We start from the raw sequence: 23188 nt of genomic DNA, 5'->3' as shown, positions 1-23188 counted from the left end.
ATAATAACCTAAAAAAAAATCAGTTTATGGTTATTTGTTCAAAATTGGGATTTTTTTAAAAGTAATATTTTCAGATGTACTTTAACATCAAGGCTCTCTCTTTTTGTGTCCTGTTATTTGTTGAATACAAGTCACCTAGACCATTACATCAGTTGCAACTAAATCTACACAAAACGTGTGAAGCCCGTTTCTGGTGTCCCCCTTCCGTGATATTGCTGGAATATTGCTAAAAGCGGCTTAAACCATACTCACTCACTCTACACAAAATAGGAACATTTTAACTCCCACTTGGTATATTTAATGATGATTGGGGATAATTCGGATCTCTGAGCTGGCCTAGATAAATCTGTGTGTGCTGATTTATGTTCTGAAGCTTGATCACATCACGATTGAAAGGAAAACACTTAGGAATGTTGGGCAGAGTTTGTAATCTCACCCGGGTTGCAGCACTTCCGGGCGACTTGACCAGTCCCAGATCCAGTCGGTACCAGGGTCCTCCTGCAAATACAGCAGTAGAAAAAATAGTCAAAAACTTAAGAGATAAGTTTAAATAAGCAAAGTACTTTATCAATTATTTTTCGAAACTCTTTGCTGAAAAGCAAAAACTAATTGAGTATAACACTTTGTTCATTAAGAGCGCTATACTATTTCAAGGACAGCACACTTGCTACGTTTATAACCCCAACACATACAGTTTGCTAAAGCTAGGCTGCAAAACTATACCCAAAACTCACTTGGGTGAATTAATATGAAATTCAAACTAGCATATGTCCCAGGAATGTTTTGAATAATTCAAAGTCAAATAACGTGTCAGATTCAGCTACGAAAATAGCAGTCTATTTTATCTAATTAACACAATCATCATTCAAATTTACACAATCTTCCTAATGTTTAAATTTAGGTAATCTAAGTTACATAATCAGATCTTACATGTTAAATTCCGTTGAACCATATCTAATCATGCTAATAACATGTGAAATCTTTTTGGACATCAAAAATTAAAACAAGCACTTTATGCAATATGTTGGACAAAACTGTCCAGTGTTCATGTAGTATAACTATACTACTCATAGTTAGGCTTACCTGAATCTTTCACATAACTATAGTTACCGTATTCGACGTAATAAGCGCCCCGCTCTAATAAGCGCCCACAGCGATATTTGCTAATATATTGGCTAGTGAACAATCCCAATTAGTACCCTTCCGATTGATCAATATACACAAGACTTATTTATTCATGTATGATACGCACTCGTGTGTTATATGCACCCTTAATTACGGGCAATTAAATTCTGGAAAAATATATCTTTCATGTATAATACGCACAGACCTTTCTTTTGTATCATTTCAGGCTGTAAACATAAAAAACGAAATTTACGATCTTTCAACTCTTTCACCAAAATTATATTCTAAAAAGAGCTCTCTATTTCTTATTTTGAGAGCGCCCTGGGCGCTTATTACGTTGAATACGTTAATCTGTATTGCCATGACAGATTAACTATAGGAATATGAGAGAATTGGGTGCTCTAACATTCCTTTTGAGTAGCTTCTATGTTTTATTGTCTAACATAAGGCTTACTGCATCACTATATCTGGAAGTGTGTACCAAACCAGGCAAATAATTCCATCATTATATTTCAAATCCTTTTCAAATATTATTGATACTGTTACCAGGACGCCATCACTCGCGTCAACGTAAAAGGTCTCTCTAAGGCCGTATATCAACAACACAAGTCCCCAACAATGACTGCTGAAAGACCTATCTTCAATATTAATGTTAGGAAATGTGCCTGATTAAACACACTCCTCGTGTGCTCTCAAGTCCTGGAGGACAATCTTTGACCCTGGACACTGTGCACTAACAGCTGTAATTACCCATTGCATTGAGTGGACAATGATCTGTGATGATGAGTGGTGACTGTATGGCAGGGTCACGACTATACAGTGGTGACTGTATGGCAGGGTCACGACTATACAGTGGTGACTGTATGGCAGGGTCACGACTATTACAGTGGTGACTGTATGGCAGGGTCACGACTATTACAGTGGTGACTGTATGGCAGGGTCACGACTATTACAGTGGTGACTGTATGGCAGGGTCACGACTATTACAGTGGTGACTGTATGGGTCACGACTATACAGTGGTGACTGTATGGCAGGGTCACGACTATTACAGTGGTGACTGTATGGCAGGGTCACGACTATTACAGTGGTGACCTTTGATAGACAAGAGTGAGAGAGTGAATGTTGTTTTACGTCACTGTGAGCGAGTTATTCAGTGATTTGTTGACAAGCACAGATAGCTGGGCATCCATGTTGCTGTCAGTAATATTGGCTTCAACCTGTTTACAACAGCAGTGGGTGCTCCGATAATCAAGATTGGTCGAGTGAATGTTGTTTTATGTCAATGTCAGCTGATTGTCTGGTCCAGATCCAATTATTTACCCCCCCCCCCCCCCCCCCATCACAGATAGAATATTGTTGAGAGCAGGGTCATTAAGAACAACAGGATGTCTGAAACAAATTCCTTAACTTCCACGTGCCACCTCTTCAAATCACAATGAAAGGTAATACCTCATATATCCCCCACCCCAGTCCCCCCTTCCCCCAACCATTCCCCCCCAGGCTGTGTCCCATACATCCTCACTGTGGATAGCCTTGCTCCAAAACCTCACTGCCACATCATGTGCTTTGGGCTGGCTATTCCAGGCATTGCCAGGTAAGGGGACAACATTTGATGGCCATATGCTAGACTTGCACAAGCCTCTAAAGAAATTATAATTTAAAAATGATCCAATTTGCCCCTTTCACTCAAGGGGCAGTCGGGTTAGGCCATGATCTCCCCCTAGGATCCTGTCGTGATAGCGACAGACCTGAAAGGGACCAAACTCTACATTTGGCACCTGTTGTTCCGATGATAGTGTTGGTTGCCCTTTAATGACGCAATGAATGGTTGATTGGGTCCATAGATCATTGGGGGCGGTCGGGTAGCCTAGTGGTTAAAGTGTTAGCTCGTCACGCCGACGACCCAGGTTCAATTCCCGAAATGGGTACAATGTTTGAAGCCCATTTCTGGTGTCCCCCCGCCGTGATATTGCTGGAATATTGCTAAAAGCGGCGTACAACCATACTCACTCTGCCTTTCACTCCAAACGATATAAGACAAGATTTTCCACAGATTAAGTACTTGGCCAGGCGAGGTGATGACAGAGCCAGCACTGTTCCAACTCCAAGGAGAGGACCAATAATTATGTCTGTCATTTAAACCTTTATGTTATGATGGCAGGGTCTTATAAACTGTTCTTCTAAAAATGACTCTGGTTTATCCTAACATAGATGTTACTTATCTCATTGTTTAATATAGTAACTCATTTCTATCAAAATGATATTTCTCAGAGACTAAGACAGGGGATCAGGTTTTATCCACAAACTCTGTGTCCTTCCCCTGTATATAGCTTGGGGGCTGGTGAGGCTGGGGACAGCGTGGGGGGTAGCACAGGAGAAGCACTTGTTAAAAGAAACTGACACTGATGAATGTGAAACGCGTTCTGTTCCTGCAACACGCAGAACTGAGGTACTTGTTTCAGGCCGTTTCAATCCGCCTAAACAGTGGCTATAGGGAGCCCAAGTAGTATATAGGGACATAACTCTGCTTGATATTAGATTGATACTGTGTTATTTCTACTCCTTGCTTACTTATCTTGATGTTGACAAAGAATACAAATAGATAATAAGTAATTTGCACTAGATGCAAAACAAAACCCATATGTTCAATTTGACAATAACATGCTAACATTTCTATGGCCAATAAAACATGTCCTCGGGAATTTACTGTGAAAAGAGAAGGAATAACTCATACCAACACTGACAGGATATAATTTGCTTTCACAAACTACAGTTATTACTTTCACAATGTTAGTCACAATGTTAGGAACATCGGCAAAAGATGGGGGCACTGTAAGGCCTGTGCCCTGACCGTGGAACATCTCCTTTAATTTGTTCAAAACCAATTCATATTACACGAACAGACATGTCAAGCTTGCTGAATTCCACATGAAATAAAATCAGCAATAAAAAAAAAAAGATTTAGGAGGGAGAAGCGTGGTGGTGGACAAAGTGGGTAGGAAGATTACTGCACTCATACAGTGACATGAGTGCATGTGTGTGTGGCTGCTTGTACTACTCCGGACTGCAGCTGATTTCCTGGTGCTACCCCTCTGAGATACCATGTGAATACCCCCACCCAGATACAGTAGGGATCTCCTCACTTTGCCACCACCTATTGTTCCCAGTATGAAAATCAGTCAGGCATGCTAATTGGTTAAACAATAGAAGGCACCAGGGGTCATCTCAAAATTTTGATATATATGATATGCACAAAAATTTCATTATTTATGAGGCTGACATCCACCTGCTCGGAGTTGGCTGATGATCATTTCATTGTTCTTTCTGGATGATGTTGATGAACTTGAACAAGTTTGGGTGGGAATGTCCAGTTTTATTCATTTTGGCATGCCAGCCCTCAACGTGGTTAGTTGTTCTGGCACCGTCGTTGATAGTTAATCAGTAATTAATCAACAAATAAGAAAATTCGCTCACCAATATTGCCAGTGAACACTTTTGACATTAATTGAGGGGGTGAACTCAGTTCAGTATTTGGTGACTTTGATATGGCCCCTATGCTTGTATAAACATTGCTACTGTTAATCCAAACAAAGTGAGGATAAACCATTGACCTTCTGCTCAGAGAGAAGTTATTGTTATAATAATATTAATATATATTAAGTTATTGTGTAATAACAGCTTCATAGACTGCATGTCAGTCAAGGTATTGTTATATGATAAACATTGGGTTTTCCATTATTCAGAAAATAAAATCAATTCACAAAAGCTACAAAATGAACAATTACTTCATTTTTTCCCAGCGATTAATGGTGATAATAAACATCATTTATTCAGGGAATCAATATTTCCACGCAGGTGCTATACTGCCTATGTCTATCTGGATAATATTGATGGGAAATCGTCATAGCAGTCGGACTTTTATATGCAGATACTCCATAGAGTGAAGTTGATCACAATGTGCATGCTAATGTCAAGTTGTTTAAGTGGCAGTTTCATCAGGGGACAGGCTGGCCTTGATAGAAAGACGTGTGTGCAAGGACATTACACGAACATGTCATCGTAATATAGCTATGAATAACATGTTGTTGCAATAAGCGTTTACGAGGTCGCCTTCTGCCGTAGCAATTTCGGCTGACCCGTCCCTCTTTGGGACTCTGTGTGTATGGTACACATATCTATTGTGAGTTTTGGTATTAATAGAATTTCTGTGTTGGTATTGATATGATTTCTATTTTCATATATTAATATGATTACAGGTTACATGTTTGCTGCTCTGTTTATATGCGTTCAAATAGCTGCCCATCTCTCAGAAATAGAGTTAGTTTGGCCTTCGCTATTGCATCTCTTGGCTTTAGGAGATCTATGCGGATAGCAGATCTAACTGTAATTCTTGTTTTAACCTAGCCTGGGCTGGGGCGTGGTCTTGACAAGTGAGCAATGGATTCAGGTTGATTGCAAGACAGACATACCTTGTCATAGTGCTTTTTGTGACCGAGTCTGATGGCTATTTCAATTTTCCTTTCATTTGAGTATGAGTATGGCTTTTGGAGGATCTTGGGTTGAATTCTGTAGAGTCATCCGCCGATCTTACATGTAACATGTAGTAAGTGTTATATTCAATATATTTCTAAAGAGAAACCCTTGAGAATAATAGAATCTTTAATTCCATTATCCAAGAGATAGTTTAGAAGAGGATGAGCATAGGCCTACCTCTGTGTGTGTATGTGTGTGTGTGTGTGTGTGTGTGTGTGTGTGTGTGTGTGTGTGTGTGTGTGTGTGTGTGTGTGATGGTTATTATGTGAAGGACCTCATGAGCCATGTTAATACTACTGATTGTGACAATGGCAACTTGTACAAGTATTAAAGATGAAACTATACTAAAGCCAAAAAGGGAACGTGAGGGAAAAAAAAGGGCTACTGCTGCTTTTCTAAATTGCTTCTTACTCAAAATGTCTGAAGTGCTATGCTCAGCATTACGGACCCGTGAAGATCCGGGGTAGAATAGGTCTTCAGCAACCCATGCTTGCTGTAAAAGGCGATTATGCTTGTCGAAAGAGGCGACTAAGGGGATCGGGTGGTCAGGCTCATTGACTTGGTTGATGCGTGTCATCGATCCCAATTGCGTGGATCAAGGCTCATGATATCAATCACTGGAATGTCTGGTCCAGACCCAATTATTTACAGACCACCGTCATATACCTGGAATATTGCTGAGTGCGGCGTTAAACAACAAACAATCCAATGTGTGCGTCCAGACTGCTAAAATGGCTCAGCTATTACCTGGGTGCAGTGTTGGTAATGGACCTCACTGTCAGCTGCAACACCAGGAAGCCAGTCTATTGCAGCGTGCACATCCTGTATGTGTTTCTCTGTTTCTACTGATGGGGCTGACCAGGAAGTGTATCCTGGGGATCTCACTTAAAGACCCCACAACGCGCAGGGCACAGATTTTATGAAACAACAAGACCCATTCCATTCTCGTCCCATTCCCAGCAGCCTATACTCATCCCCTTCTCAGCTCTAGCAGCCTATACTCATCCCCTTCTCAGCTCTAGCAGCCTATACTCATCCCCTTCTCAGCTCTAGCAGCCTATACTCATCCCCTTCTCAGCTCTAGCAGCCTATACCCATTCCCTTCTCAGCTCTAGCAGCCTATACTCATCCCTTCTCAGCTCTAGCAGCCTGTACTCATCCCTTCTCAGCTCTAGCAGCCTATACTCATCCCTTCTCAGCTCTAGCAGCCTATACTCACTCCCTTCTCAGCTCTAGCAGCCTATACTCACTCCCTTCTCAGCTCTAGCAGCCTATACTCATCCCTTCTCAGCTCTAGCAGCCTATACTCACTCCCTTCTCAGCTCTAGCAGCCTATACTCATCCCCTTCTCAGCTCTAGCAGCCTATACTCACTCCCTTCTCAGCTCTAGCAGCCTATACTCATCCCCTTCTCAGCTCTAGCAGCCTATACTCACTCCCTTCTCAGCTCTAGCAGCCTATACTCACTCCCTTCTCAGCTCTAGCAGCCTATACTCACTCCCTTCTCAGCTCTAGCAGCCAATACTCACTCCCTTCTCAGCTCTAGCAGCCTATACTCACTCCCTTCTCAGCTCTAGCAGCCTATACTCATCCCCTTCTCAGCTCTAGCGGCCTACACTCATCACCTTCTCAGCTCTAGCAGTCTATACTCACTCCCTTCTCAGCTCCAGCAGCCTATACTCATCCCCTTCTCAGCTCTAGCAGCCTATACTCACTCCCTTCTCAGCTCTAGCAGCCTATACTCATCCCCTTCTCAGCTCTAGCAGCCTATACTCACTCCCTTCTCAGCTCTAGCAGCCTATACTCACTCCCTTCTCAGCTCTAGCAGCCTATACTCACTCCCTTCTCAGCTCTAGCAGCCTATACTCACTCCCTTCTCAGCTCTAGCAGTCTATACTCATCCCCTTCTCAGCTCTAGCAGTCTATACTCATCCCCTTCTCAGCTCTAGCGGCCTATACTCATCCCCTTCTCAGCTCTAGCAGCCTATACTCATCCCCTTCCCAGCTCCAGCAGCCTATACTTATCCCCTTCCCAGCTCCAGCAGCCTATACTCATCCCCTTCTCAGCTCTAGCGGCCTATACTCACTCCCTTCTCAGCTCTAGCAGCCTGTACTCATCCCCTTCTCAGCTCTAGCGGCCTATACTCACTCCCTTCTCAGCTCTAGTGGCCTACACTCATCCCCTTCTCAGCTCTAGCAGCCTATACTCACTCCCTTCTCAGCTCTAGCGGCCTATACTCATCCCCTTCTCAGCTCTAGCAGCCTATACTCATCCCCTTCTCAGCTCTAGCAGCCTATACTCACTCCCTTCTCAGCTCTAGCAGCCTATACTCATCCCCTTCTCAGCTCTAGCGGCCTATACTCACTCCCTTCTCAGCTCCAGCAGCCTATACTCATCCCCTTCTCAGCTCCAGCAGCCTATACTTATCCCCTTCCCAGCTCCAGCAGCCTATACTCATCCCCTTCCCAGCTCTAGCGGCCTATACTCACTCCCTTCTCAGCTCTAGCAGCCTGTACTCATCCCCTTCTCAGCTCTAGCGGCCTATACTCACTCCCTTCTCAGCTCTAGTGGCCTACACTCATCCCCTTCTCAGCTCTAGCAGCCTATACTCACTCCCTTCTCAGCTCTAGCGGCCTATACTCATCCCCTTCTCAGCTCTAGCAGCCTATACTCATCCCCTTCTCAGCTCTAGCAGCCTATACTCACTCCCTTCTCAGCTCTAGCAGCCTATACTCATCCCCTTCTCAGCTCTAGCGGCCTATACTCACTCCCTTCTCAGCTCCAGCAGCCTATACTCATCCCCTTCTCAGCTCTAGCAGCCTATACTCATCCCTTCTCAGCTCTAGCAGCCTATACTCATCCCCTTCTCAGCTCTAGCGGCCTATACTCATCCCCTTCTCAGCTCTAGCAGCCTATACTCATCCCCTTCTCAGCTCTAGCAGCCTATACTCACTCCCTTCTCAGCTCCAGCAGCCTATACTCATCCCCTTCTCAGCTCTAGCAGCCTATACTCATCCCCTTCTCAGCTCCAGCAGCCTATACTCACCCTCTTCTAAACTATCAGGGATAATGGGATTAAATCATAACATACCATACTCAATCATAGCACATCATACTCAATCATAACACATCATACTCAATCATAACACACCATACTCAATCATAACACACCATACTCAATCATAACACTGAAGTCAATACAGAGTGGTCACCCTGTTCACAATCTGGCAATATGACGGAGCCATTGTCTGACACTCTGACCAACACATGACAGTGCGAACTAAGCTGTAATGTTGCAGCATGACATGCAGGCTGTCTTCGTGACACCAGGTTGCCCAGGAACAAACAAACCCTGCACCATGTTCACAACAACATTTGGAGCCATCGACGCAAAACATTTGACAAAGATTATTCTGAGCTAGTGTAAACGTTCAACATCATAAGAAAGACTTGACATGTCATTTGAACAAACAGTTCCTATTTATCGAGCTTACACATTCTAGTTTCCAGCTTTCCTTGTTGATGGCCTTTAAAAATGCTTTTGCAAATGCGGAAATGAGGAACATGCTGGTTGAATGTGTAGACAAGGCATGTAGAAAGGGAGAGTCGCTAACAGTGACACTCGGTAACGACAACTTTCAGATATCAGAGAGTTACAATATACGTTGTAGACATGGCATGTAGAAAGGGAGAGTCGCTAACAGTGACACTCAGTAACGACAACTTTCAGATATCTGAGAGTTACAATATACGTTGTAGACAAGGCATGTAGAAAGGGAGAGTCGCTAACAGTGACACTCAGTAACGACAACTTTCAGATATCAGAGAGTTACAATATACGTTGTAGACATGGCATGTAGAAAGGGAGAGTCGCTAACAGTGACACTTGGCAACGACAACTTTCAGATATCAGAGAGTTACAATATACGTTGTAGACAAGGCATGTAGAAAGGGAGAGTCGCTAACAGTGACACTCAGTAACGACAACTTTCAGATATCTGAGAGTTACAATATACGTTGTAGACAAGGCATGTAGAAAGGGAGAGTCGCTAACAGTGACACTCAGTAACGACAACTTTCAGATATCTGAGAGTTACAATATACGTTGTAGACAAGGCATGTAGAAAGGGAGAGTCGCTAACAGTGACACTCAGTTACGACAACTTTCAGATATCTGAGAGTTACAATATACGTTGTAGACAAGGCATGTAGAAAGGGAGAGTCGCTAACAGTGACACTCAGTAACGACAACTTTTAGATATCTGAGAGTTACAATATATGTTGGTGCAGGATCAGGAGTGGTACATGGGGTTTCATGCGTCCCGTGTTATGTACCCTTTGTGATGGTGATCCTGCTACAACAAATTTATCTTACCGACATGATTTAATGTGACAATGTAAAGCAATTTACACAAATTCAAAATTGATAGAAAACAGCTGTTCGATTAAGATAATGTTAACTTGTGATATGTCACGTGACTTCCATTGACTCGGAAACAGCTTGCTGCTTTTGGCTCTCATATTTGGGTATAAGGAATTTATTCTGTCTCTCAGAAATTCACCTGCAGTCTGTACTGCTCGTGGCGGGGTATAAGAGATTTATTCCCCTGCTGAGAAATTCATTACTCTCCAAGGGTTACACAGTATTTAATCAAGATCACGTGGGCCAATCTCATCATTCAGACATGGAGGTATGATAATTATTATCTATTATGTGCTTCAGTGTGAAAGTCTGAAGTTGAGAAAAGTGATATTTTCATTGCAGTGAACTTAATACTTAATTGATATTTCACTGCTGTGAACATAACAATTTGCCAGAACTATTGTCATACAAGAGTTACCTCCCCTCAAATTGTCTCCCTTTATCGTAAGTGTCTGGCCCAAACCTTTGACTTCCTTTTAAGGTTAGTTCCACATTGACTAGGCAAAATAATGATAGATGGTCATTTATGGAGTTAATATTGCTTCATACCATGTTTTTCTCTTGAAAACGTTTTGTAATAAACTGGAAATTTTTCAAATAACTCTTCAATCGTTTCGCAAAGTGCCATTTTTGTTACTTGACCACCAGGGTGTATTCTTTCACTTCCAACAGCAGTCTTGTAGAATATTTTTTGTTAAAGTTGCTTTTGTATATAATCATATTTATAATTATGATGCAGAATTTTTGTGACCCTAAATATTTTCATCCGTGGCTACTCTCCCCCAAACCCAACCCCCCACACACACGAAATATCCTCTATATCCAAGAGTGATATGTCAACATCGAGACAAATCCTACATCTATTGTATCTAGGTGAAAGACTATATATTTCCTTTCCTTGTATGATAAGTAATGGAAAAATCACCAGATTTGATTGATCCTACTTTTGGAGTGACTTCACTGATTTACACCATATTATGGTTGAGATATGATCTCTGTATAATTTTGCATAATGACCTATAGTTGCATCAGTTTTGCTAAAAATATATGTTCAGAATGGCCATAGAATTCCTGGCAAAGAATTAACTGCAACAAAAACAGCATGACGTCATAATGGTCTTAGGATAATAGAATATATCTGAGTGCCATGTGTGTCATGAATTTACATCCTTGCTTATCAAGGGTAATATATGTCCATACCATTATGATAAATACCCGGGACCTAACTGTCCATCCTCGGTTATCCAGTGTTTATAATACTGTCTTTACCATAATAGTGAGTAAGAATGTTTTAGGGTGAGTAAGTATGGTTTTAAGCAGCTTTTAGCAATATTCCAGCAATATCAGAAATTGGCTTCACTCAGTGTACTCATGTCGGGAATCTAACCCGGGTCTTGGGCGTGACGAGCGAATGCTTTAACCACAAGGCTACCCGACTGCCCCCTTTGCTATAATAAGCTTCAGGGCGCAATGTGTATGTCTGAGTCTGTGTGTGTGTGTGTGTGTGTGTGTGTGTGTGTGTGTGTGTGTGTGTGTGTGTGTGTGTGTGTGTGTGTAATGCAGACAGATACTTACAGGTGTGTGCGTGTGCGTGTGCGTGTGGAGAATGTGGAATGCAGACAGATACTTACAGTCCTGGATCTCCAGTCTGACGCTGCCCACTCGGAATTGGGACTATGAGGACTTTTAGGGCTGAAAAGTAGAAAAATAACCAGCGTTAGAAATTGGCACAAATCCCAACAGTTAAGATATCTCGAGGAGGAGAAGAAATTTGCCATTCTCAAGGGTTTTGCTATGTTATCATTATAAGGACTAGTGGTTTAAAAAAAATATTAGTTTCTATTGCTGAATAAACTTCATGACATGAGCGAATCTCTGCCGGCATGTGGCGGTTTACATTAATGTAAGTTTATTTCTAACGATAGTGCATGGGACAAAAAGAAGAAAAAAAGCAAAAACTGTTGAATAACACAAATACATAAGATGAATGTTACATAGTGACAGCAAATAAGGATGACGGATGCAGTTATTCCAACCATACTTTGCCGATACATGTACATGTTTCAGAATGAATCAAAAATATTTTGTTACACGGCAACATGTTTCCGAAATGAACTGCTGCCTTCATCATTGTGCTTAGTCGACAGGGCACATATACACGGTTACACTTGCAGCATGTCCCACCAGCCGGTCATACATATGGTGTGACTTTCAGTGCGATCCTGAGACATACCCAGGAAAAGAAAGCATGTTCCCATTTCCCTGGTTACCATGGTTACCTGCACCAGATGTAGGCAAATAAACTCAACCTGTCCATACCTGGTGTATGGGAAACACTATGTCGGAGGAGTATATCAGAATAAACTGCTGGTAACAGCAAAGTAATGTTATGGAGAAGAATTGGTTTGAATTGTTTGGAAAATGATGAAAATGACAAGAAAATCTTTCATAAACATTTACAATTACTTTCCAATTATAGATATAAATGTCAAAAAAGGCTGTAAAGCTGAGTCAGCACAAATCTGTCGCCATCCTGGCCATACATTGCTGGCATAGCTGAGTGGGGCAGACAAGTGTATGTAGGTGCTACACTACTTATTGTACTTTGGGAGGTACCCCACAGGAACTCTACAGGACAGCCAACAATGGTCCGTTTATTTTTTAACATGTTGAATGTCCTTGTATTTATTTCTGTTTGCTTGTTGTTATCACAGCACTCAGCACTATTCCAACTATATCATAGTGGCATGTGAATAATCCAATCCAGTGATTCACAGGAGCAACGATCAACATCATCAGGATCAACCAAGTCACCATGTCTGACCAACTGATCCCATCTTCCCGAGGCAAGGGCATTTACTGACTATAAAAGACCAGTTTCCACCCTTGCCGAACTAGGTTTGAATTTCTGGGCTCGTAGCGCCACCAGTGGCTATTACGAGTAATGTGCCTTCTATGTTCCTTCTATTGACCAATCAGATTCCACCTCTCATATCACCTGCATTTGTTTCAAACAAATTGGCGGCACCCAGTCAAGATGATCAGATCGAAAATCAAGATCTATCTTGAAATAAAATGGGTCTTATTGCAAAGTGCATCAAATCATGCGAGCACTATGGTTAGAAACATGAAAGGATTGGAAAATATATGTTGACGCCCAGTTGGCGATACACATGCTTAAAAAAATGGCAATCAACCGATCTGCACAGCAGTTGATGAACTGTTATGCGATTTTGATTGGACTATACATAGACTCATAAATCCAGGCAAAATATAACTCCATAATTCCAGTCTAGCTCGGAAAGGGTGGAAACTGGACTTTTACAATCAGTTAACTCACTTGCCTCGGGAAGATGAACTGAACCATTTAATGGCTTCTTTTGACCAGCATAGGTTGCTGGGGACTGAAATCTAACCCAGAATGAGGACAAAGAGCAAGTTGGGGTATGTGTGACCTCATCAGATCGATATGGAGCCATGTGATGACCTGTGGCCAGCTGACCTGTCAATGACCTGATGTATATATCCTCTCCTGCCCCCCCCCCCCCCCGGGAATACATACATCACGTCCATCAAGCTGGCACACAATGTCACAATGGACACAAACAACACGTACACATTGGATTTGTGCTACCTTAGTTAAGATTCTACATGTCAGTCGAAGATGTGTATGTGACATTACCGATTTACTAAGATTGCGCACGACAAACTTTCTTTCATGATCATACTAAGAACACCAAAACTTCAATTATTTTCATTTTCACCAATATTCAAATCCCCCAAAACTTTCTCTTGATGAACATGATGAAGGTGATGCGTTGATAAAACGAAATGGTGTAGTGAATAATGCCAAATGGTCACTTCAGTACTCATGGACAGTCTATAATTGACAAGCCACGCCTCAGTGTCATAACACAAGGCACTACTGCAACGCCCAACACTGTCTGGCATACTGACACCCACATGTTGAATCTGGCTGAGGTCAGCATTAATTCCCGGACCTCTGACTGAGGCTATCTGGAAGCTGTCAGACTGGTCATTCATGCAGTAAGCCCCCTTGTAGAGATACTACACCATGTTAATGACCTGTCCTATCTGTCCCATCACAGCTACAAGTGGCACGCCTCCCGTAATGAGCCCAGCAGACCCACTCAAGTACAGCACTGCAGTTCCTGCCAGAGCGGACCCAGAGACTAACACCAAGTCTACAAGGGTCTATGAAACATTTCCTTAAAATAATTAAAAGAAATTGTCAATAGAACCTTTCCTCCTTTGCTGTTTTTGTGTGGAATCAAGGAAACTAGAACTGGTTTATTTTGATTTAGACTAGCCTAGGCTTTTGGGAAAAATAAACAAATGAATAAAAAGTCCACAGTCATGGTGCAGGACTACAAACCCAGACAAGTACATAACTACAATTCCTGCCCGAGGACTCACAGTCTACGACTCACAGTTTGGCTCCTTCTACTGCCTCCTGGGTGAATGCACAACTTTTGCAACATTGTAAAACAGGCCACAATACAGACATTTCATTGTTGTTTACCATCACACTAATCAACATTTCAGCCATGAGTTGGGTCCACACAATCCAGTGATTGATGTTATGAGCAACATCTTCACCATTGAGGTAGAATCACTTGTTATGGCCTCTTATGACCAGTATATGTTGTTGGGGACGAATTCTAACCTAAATCCTCTTGGGGTTTAAGTGAGGGAGTGAGTATGGTTTTACGCCACTTTTAGCAATATTCCAGCAATATCACGGCGGGGGACACCAGAAATGGGCTTCACACATTGTACCCATGTCGGGAATCGAACCAGGGTCTTCGGCGTGACAAGCGAACGCTTTAACCACTAGGCTACCCAACCACCTCCCTTGTTCATAGGTGAGTCAAAAATACAAAGTACTCAGTTCAGTAGCTAGTCCTTGATGACAGAAACATTCCAAGATACAGGATTCACCTACAATGTTAGTATGTATATATAGATGTAGGAGTTGGGACAAAGAGCAGTTTGGGAGTGACCTCATCAGATCAATATGGAGCCTGGTGGTGACCTGTGGCCAGCTGACCTGTCAATGACCTGATGTATATACCCTCTCCTGCCTCCGGGAATACATACATCACGTCCATCACACAATGTGACAGTGGACACCAACACATACACATACAGTTATTTCATATAGAGAGTACTTATGGTAGTCCAACATGATCATAGTCCCACATATAGAGTTGCATATTAGCCTCAAACAATTATATTTCCATGAAGGAATCTTGAGTGTTAAGGAACCTTCAATTCTCTTAAATTTCAGTGAACTGAAAAGGGGATGAGTATGGGCTGCTAGGGATGAGAAGGGGAGTAAAAGGAAAAGGGGTGATTATCATACCCCCATGATGACATCTCATTTCTTCACGTGATCTTGATAAAATATAATGTATCCTCCCTGGGAGGGTCATAAATTTCTGAGGAGGAGAGTAAATCCCTTATACCCCGCCATGAAGAACACAGGCTGCACATGCTTTACTGAGCGGGAGAATATACCCCACCATGAACAAGACAGGCTGCACATTGATTTCTGAGAAGGAGAATAAATCCTTTATTCCCCGCTGCGAGGCAAATGAGCTGCACGTGACATGGCACATCTTAACCTGTTATCTATCAATTTTGAATTTGTTTGAATTCTTGGCAGGTTAAAACAAGTCAGTTAGATAAATTTGTTGCAGCAGTATCACTAGGGGTACATGTGGTTTTATGCATCCCTCATTAGGTTTTATGAGTTATGTAACGCAGGATGCAAAAAAACACGTGTTTTGTTTGTTTGTTGTTTAACGCCGCACTCAACAATATTCTAGCTATATGACGGCAGTCTGTAAATAATTGAGTCTGGACCAGACAATCCAGTGATTGACAACATGAGCATCGATCTATGTAATTGGGATCGCTGACATGCATCAACCAAGTCAGCGGGCCTGACCACCTGATCATGTTTGTGGCCTCTTACGACAAGCTTAGTCGTCTTTTTCGGCAAGCATGGGTTGCCGAAGGCCTTATCTAGGGCTGACCAGATGCTGAGATGTATCCCCATTGGAGCAAATGTCAGTAAAATTCCTAGATTGTGAGTAAAAATCTTTCCCAATTCATGTTAGCCTAGTTATCACTGACGACTTGGCCTTGAAGACACTTGTACTTGACCAGGAAAACGTGGCCAATAAACATCATAAAGAGGCTTTAACGCTTGGCTGTAGAATATAGCATTGACGCAACGCTGAGAATACATTTGTGGAATACCTTTGCACTTAAGAAAAACAACCCAATAATCAGCAAAATAATAAAAAAAAATCCCAACTTGTCTGTTAAGGTCACTTTAAAGTTTCTAAATCGAAATCGCGCTCCAAAATGATCCCTGCCCTACACAAGTGTGATGTCTAAACACTTGGCATTTCCGCAGTTTGTAGTCCTAATGTCCTTTCCTTTCCCAAGCATGACGCGACCTTTACAAAGGTCAAGAGCAGATCCACATCAAGGGACACAACAAATTTGTGGTGCTGGCTAGCTTAACTGCTTTGAACCAGCTTTCTAAATAGTTCCGTCCAACTGCATCAACTGGTCAATCAAGCAGAAAACAATATGTCAATATTTGACAATGGACCTAATTTGACCAGCAGCCAGCAGGCCTGAATACACCTCTATGAAGGCTGGACTTATCTTGTTTGACATGTTTAAGAGGGGTATAAACATAGGCTCATTTGGAGACCATTGTGATTGATCCCTTTTCACAGAAATCATCATCTGTTAAACCATTTTAATAGGATGACATTAAACATGTCAAAGCTAGTAAAAAAAGAGTCATCAGATGACAAATCTCCACCCCCTCCAACCACAATAGCAAAAGTTACCTCTTCAGCCCCTGGTTAATACATGTACCAAGTTTGGATGAAAAATATTTCACAGTTTTCAAGTTGTGCTTTGGAAACTAAATACAAACGGACGGACAGTCCAGATGAAGACTATAACCCTGCATTGTATTGTAAACAAAATGAATTAATATGCTACATGTGCTAAGGTACTGTAACTTTTTAAGAAATTTATATTTCTTGAAGTAAAAAAACATGATGTCTGATAAACGCTAAACGTTACAAAAAACTAAAAAAAAAGCTAAAAAACCTAAAACAAACATAAGAATCTTGCACACCATCATCTACACTGAAATGACAAATGTTGAACTCGGCACATCAGTGTAGTGTATGAGCTACCATGGTAACAGCAGACAATAAGTGTTTTTCACTCAGTGAAAAAGGTAATAAATTGCCGCTTAATGACCCAATATTAATTAAAACCAAGATGGACACCTGTGCAAAGTCAACAAGGTCAAGTCTGAGTCGGGATGACACAACGACTCTGTGGTTCATGCTTTATTCATGGGATTCATCAATTGCCCAGCTCGGTGTGGTCAAGAATGTGTCGGGCTTGCTGTCATTCATTCCTCTGTCCACTGAGCTCCACCAGGCTGGGAATTGTCAGGGGTCCTTGCTTAGAATAGCCTAATGGGCCTCAGTGGCTGGTTGGGCTGATGGCTGGATCTCTTGAAAGGACATGCAAAGCCCTTCTCTTATACTTTACAGGGTTCACATAGTTGCGCCTGTCCACAAGGGAGGGTGGGGTGTTGCTGGGTCGTAATACTGTTCGGAGGGCCTTGGTAGGTTTTTCTAAGTGTGAGTGAGTGAGTTTGGTTTCGCGCCGCTTTTAGCAATATTCCAGCAGCATCACGGCAGGAGATACCAGAAATGGGCTCTACACATTGGACCCATCCAAGTATGAAGACAATGACGAAATAAGAACATGAAGAAGCTACTGCTATCTTCAATTTAATCTATCTATTTTCAAAATATTCAGAGCAATTGAATCCCATTTAAGGCATGCCACAGACATACCAATTTAGCTGCAAGGCTTTCTAGCTGGAGTAATCAGAATTTTGGATCAGAGAGGTCATACAAGGGCAAAAAGAATAAATCGACAAACGATTGACATCCTCATAGCATCTTCATTACATTTGACTATCAACTTGTAATGTGTGTGAAAAGTCGTATGAAAATACGCTATATGAAGGGGGCGTGGCCTAAATGCAAATGTCCGATTTGGATTTTAAATTTTCCGAACCCCTGGTTTGATATTGATAGCAAGAGTAACATGCAGAAACGTTTTAAGAGTTATGGGCACGATTGACATTTTCAACATGGCTGCCATCTTAAATCTTAGGCCAAGCTGGCACTCTGGCAACAGGCTGGAAATGCTATACACAGCAACGCCAAGAGAATATACAATTCAATATCAGGCAATAACATTGCTATATAACTCTAATTAATCTACACTGCATGATTTTGGGTATCATACAGGCCCATCTTTGTGCACAGGCCCACTTCCTATCTTGTTAATTGAGGAAAGCAGTTATTCTCGCAGTTTCAAACCAAACCCAATTTGCAAAAACAGCTTCGTAAATCACAAGGCCAGCATGGCCAAGCAAGCTTATCATCGTGTTTATCTGTTGTTTATTACTGCACGCAGCAGTATTCCTAGCAATATGACGGCAGCCTGTAAATAATGAAATCAAAATCAGACAATCCAGTGATTGATATTAGGAGCAACAATCCACACATTCAGGCTACGCTGACACGCTATCAACCGTTTCCTAGTCTGACCATCTGATCCAGTGACGATCCACACATTCAGGATATGCTGACACGCTATCAACCGTTTCCTAGTCTGACCATCTGATCCAGTGACGATCCACACATTCAGGATATGCTGACACGCTATCAACCGTTTCCTAGTCTGACCATCTGATCCAGTGACAATCCACACACTCAGGATATGCTGACACGCTATCAACCGTTTCCTACTCTGACCATCTGATCCAGTAACGATCCACACACTCAGGCTACGCTGACACGCTATCAACCGTTTCCTAGTCTGACCAACTGATCCAGTGACGTTCCACACACTCAGGATACGCTGACACGCTATCAACCGTTTCCTAGTCTGACCATCTGATCCAGTGACCGCCCACACAGTTGGGATACGCTGAAATGCTATCAACCGATTCCTAGACGTATCCAGTAAGTCACTTTTGACAATCGAGTCTGGACCAGACATTCCAGTGATTGACATCATGAGCATCGATACAGGCAATTGGGGTGTGATGACATGTACCAACAGAGTCAGCGAGCCTGACCACCCGATCACATTAGTCACCTTTTACGACATGCATTGTCGCCTTTTACGGCAAGCATGGGTTGCTGAGGACCTATTCTACCCCAGATCTTCACGGGTCGATTCTTCACTTCAGCATGATAGGCTTACATTGACAATGTGAAGATGAAGTAGAATGAAATTCCGAAATGGTGTCATGTTTATAACCCAACTGGAAATATTTTAGAGACATCAATGTTGGGCCTTCAGTTCAGGTGAGCTAACAACACTTCCTGATTGTAGCAGCTGCCAATAACATATCATAACATTTCTGGTTATTTCTGAAAGGTGGTACTGATTTTAAATACATAACATGCATATAGCACAAGTTTCATCACTTTGTCATTGCAACTTGACATTTTATGAATACTTGATATTCTTTTTAAATTCATCACGGTCATAAAGAGGTAAAGAGGCTTGACTAAGGGACCAGTTAAAAATATCCATGCTTGGTAGAATAGTGTGTGTGTGCATTCGTGATGGGCGTGTGTGGTGGGCGTGGGGTTGCAGGTGTGTGTGAAGGTGAAAGGCCCATTCAGCAAATCAACTTACCTAATTTCTCCATGTTTCATATTGTAACTGAACTTAAATACATCCAGACTTTCCCCGAGCTAGGGTTTTATTGTTGCTGTGGTAAGTTCTTCTGAAGCAGTGCATCAGTTAGAAGGGCAGATATAAAAACCTTTCAAATGATTTTCAACACCTAGCAAATAAACTTCAATCGATAAACGTCCAAAAAAGCAGAGTAAAACACAAGAATATAGACAAAAGAGGCCACTAAACTCAGGAATCAACATTTCCAGAATTCAGCTCATTGGGTTTGGGTTTCTTTTGGGAGGGGGAGGTTGACGTGTCAAAACTTTTGAATTTATCAACAATTTTGAACTGGTCCCTATGGTTTTGCAACAACTTCCTGTGTACCTACCTGCCCCTGGCCGAGGACTCCTTGCTGTTTGGGCGTGAGGGTGTGCGAGATTCTCTCTGGGCTTCAATCAGGAGCTTCTCCAGGTTGCCATTATACACTGAGGGCACGGGCTCACCAGCAGCCATAGCCTGGTTCTGCAGCTCCACCCACGAGTCTGAAATAGCAAGGTCAAGGTCACTCAAACATCTCCAGCTCATGTAGAACTTACCCAAGTTTCCCTTTACCCTTGAAACTTGCCTACATTAAAGGGGTTCCATGATTCCATGGAAAACCAAGCTTGAAACATTCACCTTCATTGTAACAGCTTATTTCTCAATGGAAGGCATAGGTTACTCAGATGCCTAAGGTGCCGCAATTTGCTATACAGAATTGTCTCCCTTAGGTGTGCCAGGAAACTATGTTCTTCATGTTCATAGTTGCATAGCCAATCATTGATTCATCCTGATTGTTTTTACGTTTGTCAGCACCACAATCATGCTTGTGAGGTGAGGTGAAATTGGGTTTAACGTCGCGTCCAAGATTATTGCACTTATATAGCGACGTGCATGCACGTGTATTTGTGTGTGTATGTGTGTGTGTGGCTGCTTGTACTAGTCCGGACTGATGCCGATTTATAGTGCTAGCACACTGAGATACCATGCCGCAGTTTAACATGAATACCCCACTCAGACACAGTATACTGACTCCGAGCCGACCAGTCCTTGTTTTAGCCCCTTAATGCCGAGCGCCAGACAGGGTAACAACAAGTACAATCCTTTAACGTCTTTTTGTATGACGCGGCCCGGGATCGAACCCTGGACCTTCCGCTCCCCGGGCGGACGCTCTACCACAAGACCACGGAGGCGGTATCATGCTTGTGGGTTTCACCAGTGACTCTACACAGGCACAATGTATAAGCCCATTTCTGGCGTTCTTTGTCATGCTATATTCCTAAAAGCTGATAATGTTAATATACTCATTCACTCACTCACTCACTCCAACCTATGGTAATACTTTTATTCATTGTATCCCTGCAGCAGATATGACTGCTGCTTTGCAAGCATTAGACTGATGAAGAAAGTGCTGGCAACACGTCTGCATACCAGTGGCAGTATGTATAAGACCCGTGAAGATCCGGGGAAGAATAGATCTGCATCAACCCATGCTTGCCGTAAAAGGCGACTATGCTTATCGTAAGAGGCGACTAACGGGATCGGGTGGTCAGACTTGCTGACTTGGTTGATGCATGTCATCGATCCCCATTGCGTGGATCGATGCTCATGATGTCAATTACTGGATTGTCTAGTCCAGATTCAATTATTTACAGACCGCCGTCATAAAGCTGGAATATTGCTAAGAGTGGTGTTAAACAACAAACAAACAAACGGTATAACAAGTGCTGGTACTGGCGACTGAAGGGACTGCCTCCGTGGTCTAGTGGTAGAGCCTCCACCTGGAGAGCCGAAGGACGGGGGTTCGATCCCCTGGCCGTGTCATACCAATAGAGATTAAAAGATGGCTTTTGTTGTTACACTGCCTGGCGCTCGGCATTAAGGGGCCAATACAAGGACAGGTTGTCTCAGAGTCAGTATACTGAGTGGGGTCTTCATGTTAAACTGCGTCATGGCATCTCAGTGGTCCAGACTAGTACAAGCAGCCATACACACAGTTGCGTGCATGTGCAATAATCTTGGATGCGACGTTAAACCCCAATTGACCTCACCTAACCTCACTAACAGGACGAGGGGAAGGATGACAAGGCAAGCAGGACGGCAGCGATAAGCACAAAGGAAATGGGGAAACCTCTTCCATTTGCTAAGTTCCTGGACTGCTGAACTACTGCCTGTCCCTGGACTGCTGAACTACTGCCTGTCCCTGGACTGCTGAACTACTGCCTGTCCCTGGACTGCTGAACTACTGCCTGTCCCTGGACTGCTGAACTACTGCCTGTCCCTGGACTGCTGAACTACTGCCTGTCCCTGGACTGCTGAACTACTGCCTGTCCCTGGACAAGACATCATGCTGAAGTACACAATCTGATACCTACCACTTACATGCAAATTAGGTCAACATTCTGCTTAAACATAAAACATTTAAGCCTTAAATGAGCTACTACTATACATGGAACTATTTGCATTGATGCTGACAAATAATTGCATGTAACCAGTAGAGGACGTAACGTGTACGCGAGACGGCTCTCCCGTCTCGCGTACAAGTGACCCCCTGAGAGGGGTCACGCGTATGCGTGACGGTCTGTCGGTGAACCATGGATTTCTGCCTGTTGCACAAAAATGTCTCTACAAGCGTTATTTGTGAAAATAATAAAACAAAATTAAGTACAGTTATTGATTATCCTACTAGTTATCGAATGACATGAAAAAAATGTCATAAGAAAAATAATAAACGGTCAAATTGGGAGAAAAATGTGTAAAAATCGAGCAAAATGTTCTGTTTTTGACAGCAATTTTCTCCTATGTACATATTTTTCAGAAACTAACACGTAGTATTTTCTAAAAGCTTATTCATCGTAGAGTTACAAAATATATAAATTATTTCACGCACACCAACGCACACCCATTTTCCATCGCGTTGAAACATGTTTACTTTCTTCGAAACTGCGCGAACCGTCTCGCGTACAAGTGACTGGTCGACAAGCCGATAAAGGGAGGTAACCGATGCCTGACTAAAATGTTCAATCGGAACGTCCGTCTTGTTACACTAAATGTGTCTGAATCAGAATGATGCGTGTAATATGCACGATATTTATTTAGCGCGTAGTTTCGTGGTTAGAACAAGGAGGAAATGTATTTTGATCACGTATTAGAAAAACAATTTTGCAGTGGGTAATATATTTTTAGGTGGAAGTAAAATTGTTGGAAAACAAAGTATTTCTGTGAAAAAATGAGTAATGCACATAACATATTGAAATTAAAAGAGTCAAATTTGCCGATTTTGG

At 42.4% G+C, this 23188-nt stretch overlaps 1 protein-coding gene across 1 annotated transcript in view; it reads right to left on the bottom strand.

Moving 5' to 3' along the window:
* Positions 1–23188, bottom strand: part of LOC124149151 (BCL2/adenovirus E1B 19 kDa protein-interacting protein 3-like) — a 49425-nt gene that overhangs the window by 7306 nt on the left and 18931 nt on the right. Inside the window, exons 2-4 of the mRNA XM_048381472.1 lie at positions 20254–20407; positions 11714–11774; positions 437–498 (exon numbers count right to left, since the gene is read on the bottom strand). Coding sequence (XP_048237429.1) covers positions 437–498; positions 11714–11774; positions 20254–20407 — 277 coding nt within the window. The remainder of the gene's footprint in view (positions 1–436; positions 499–11713; positions 11775–20253; positions 20408–23188) is intronic.

Source organism: Haliotis rufescens, unplaced genomic scaffold (genome assembly GCF_023055435.1).
Source record: "Haliotis rufescens isolate VD_foot unplaced genomic scaffold, xgHalRufe1.0.p SCAF_39, whole genome shotgun sequence".
Classification (NCBI taxonomy): Eukaryota; Metazoa; Mollusca; class Gastropoda; order Lepetellida; family Haliotidae; genus Haliotis; species Haliotis rufescens.
Note: the sequence above shows the minus strand (reverse complement) of the source record. Positions and strands in the feature narration are given on the sequence as shown.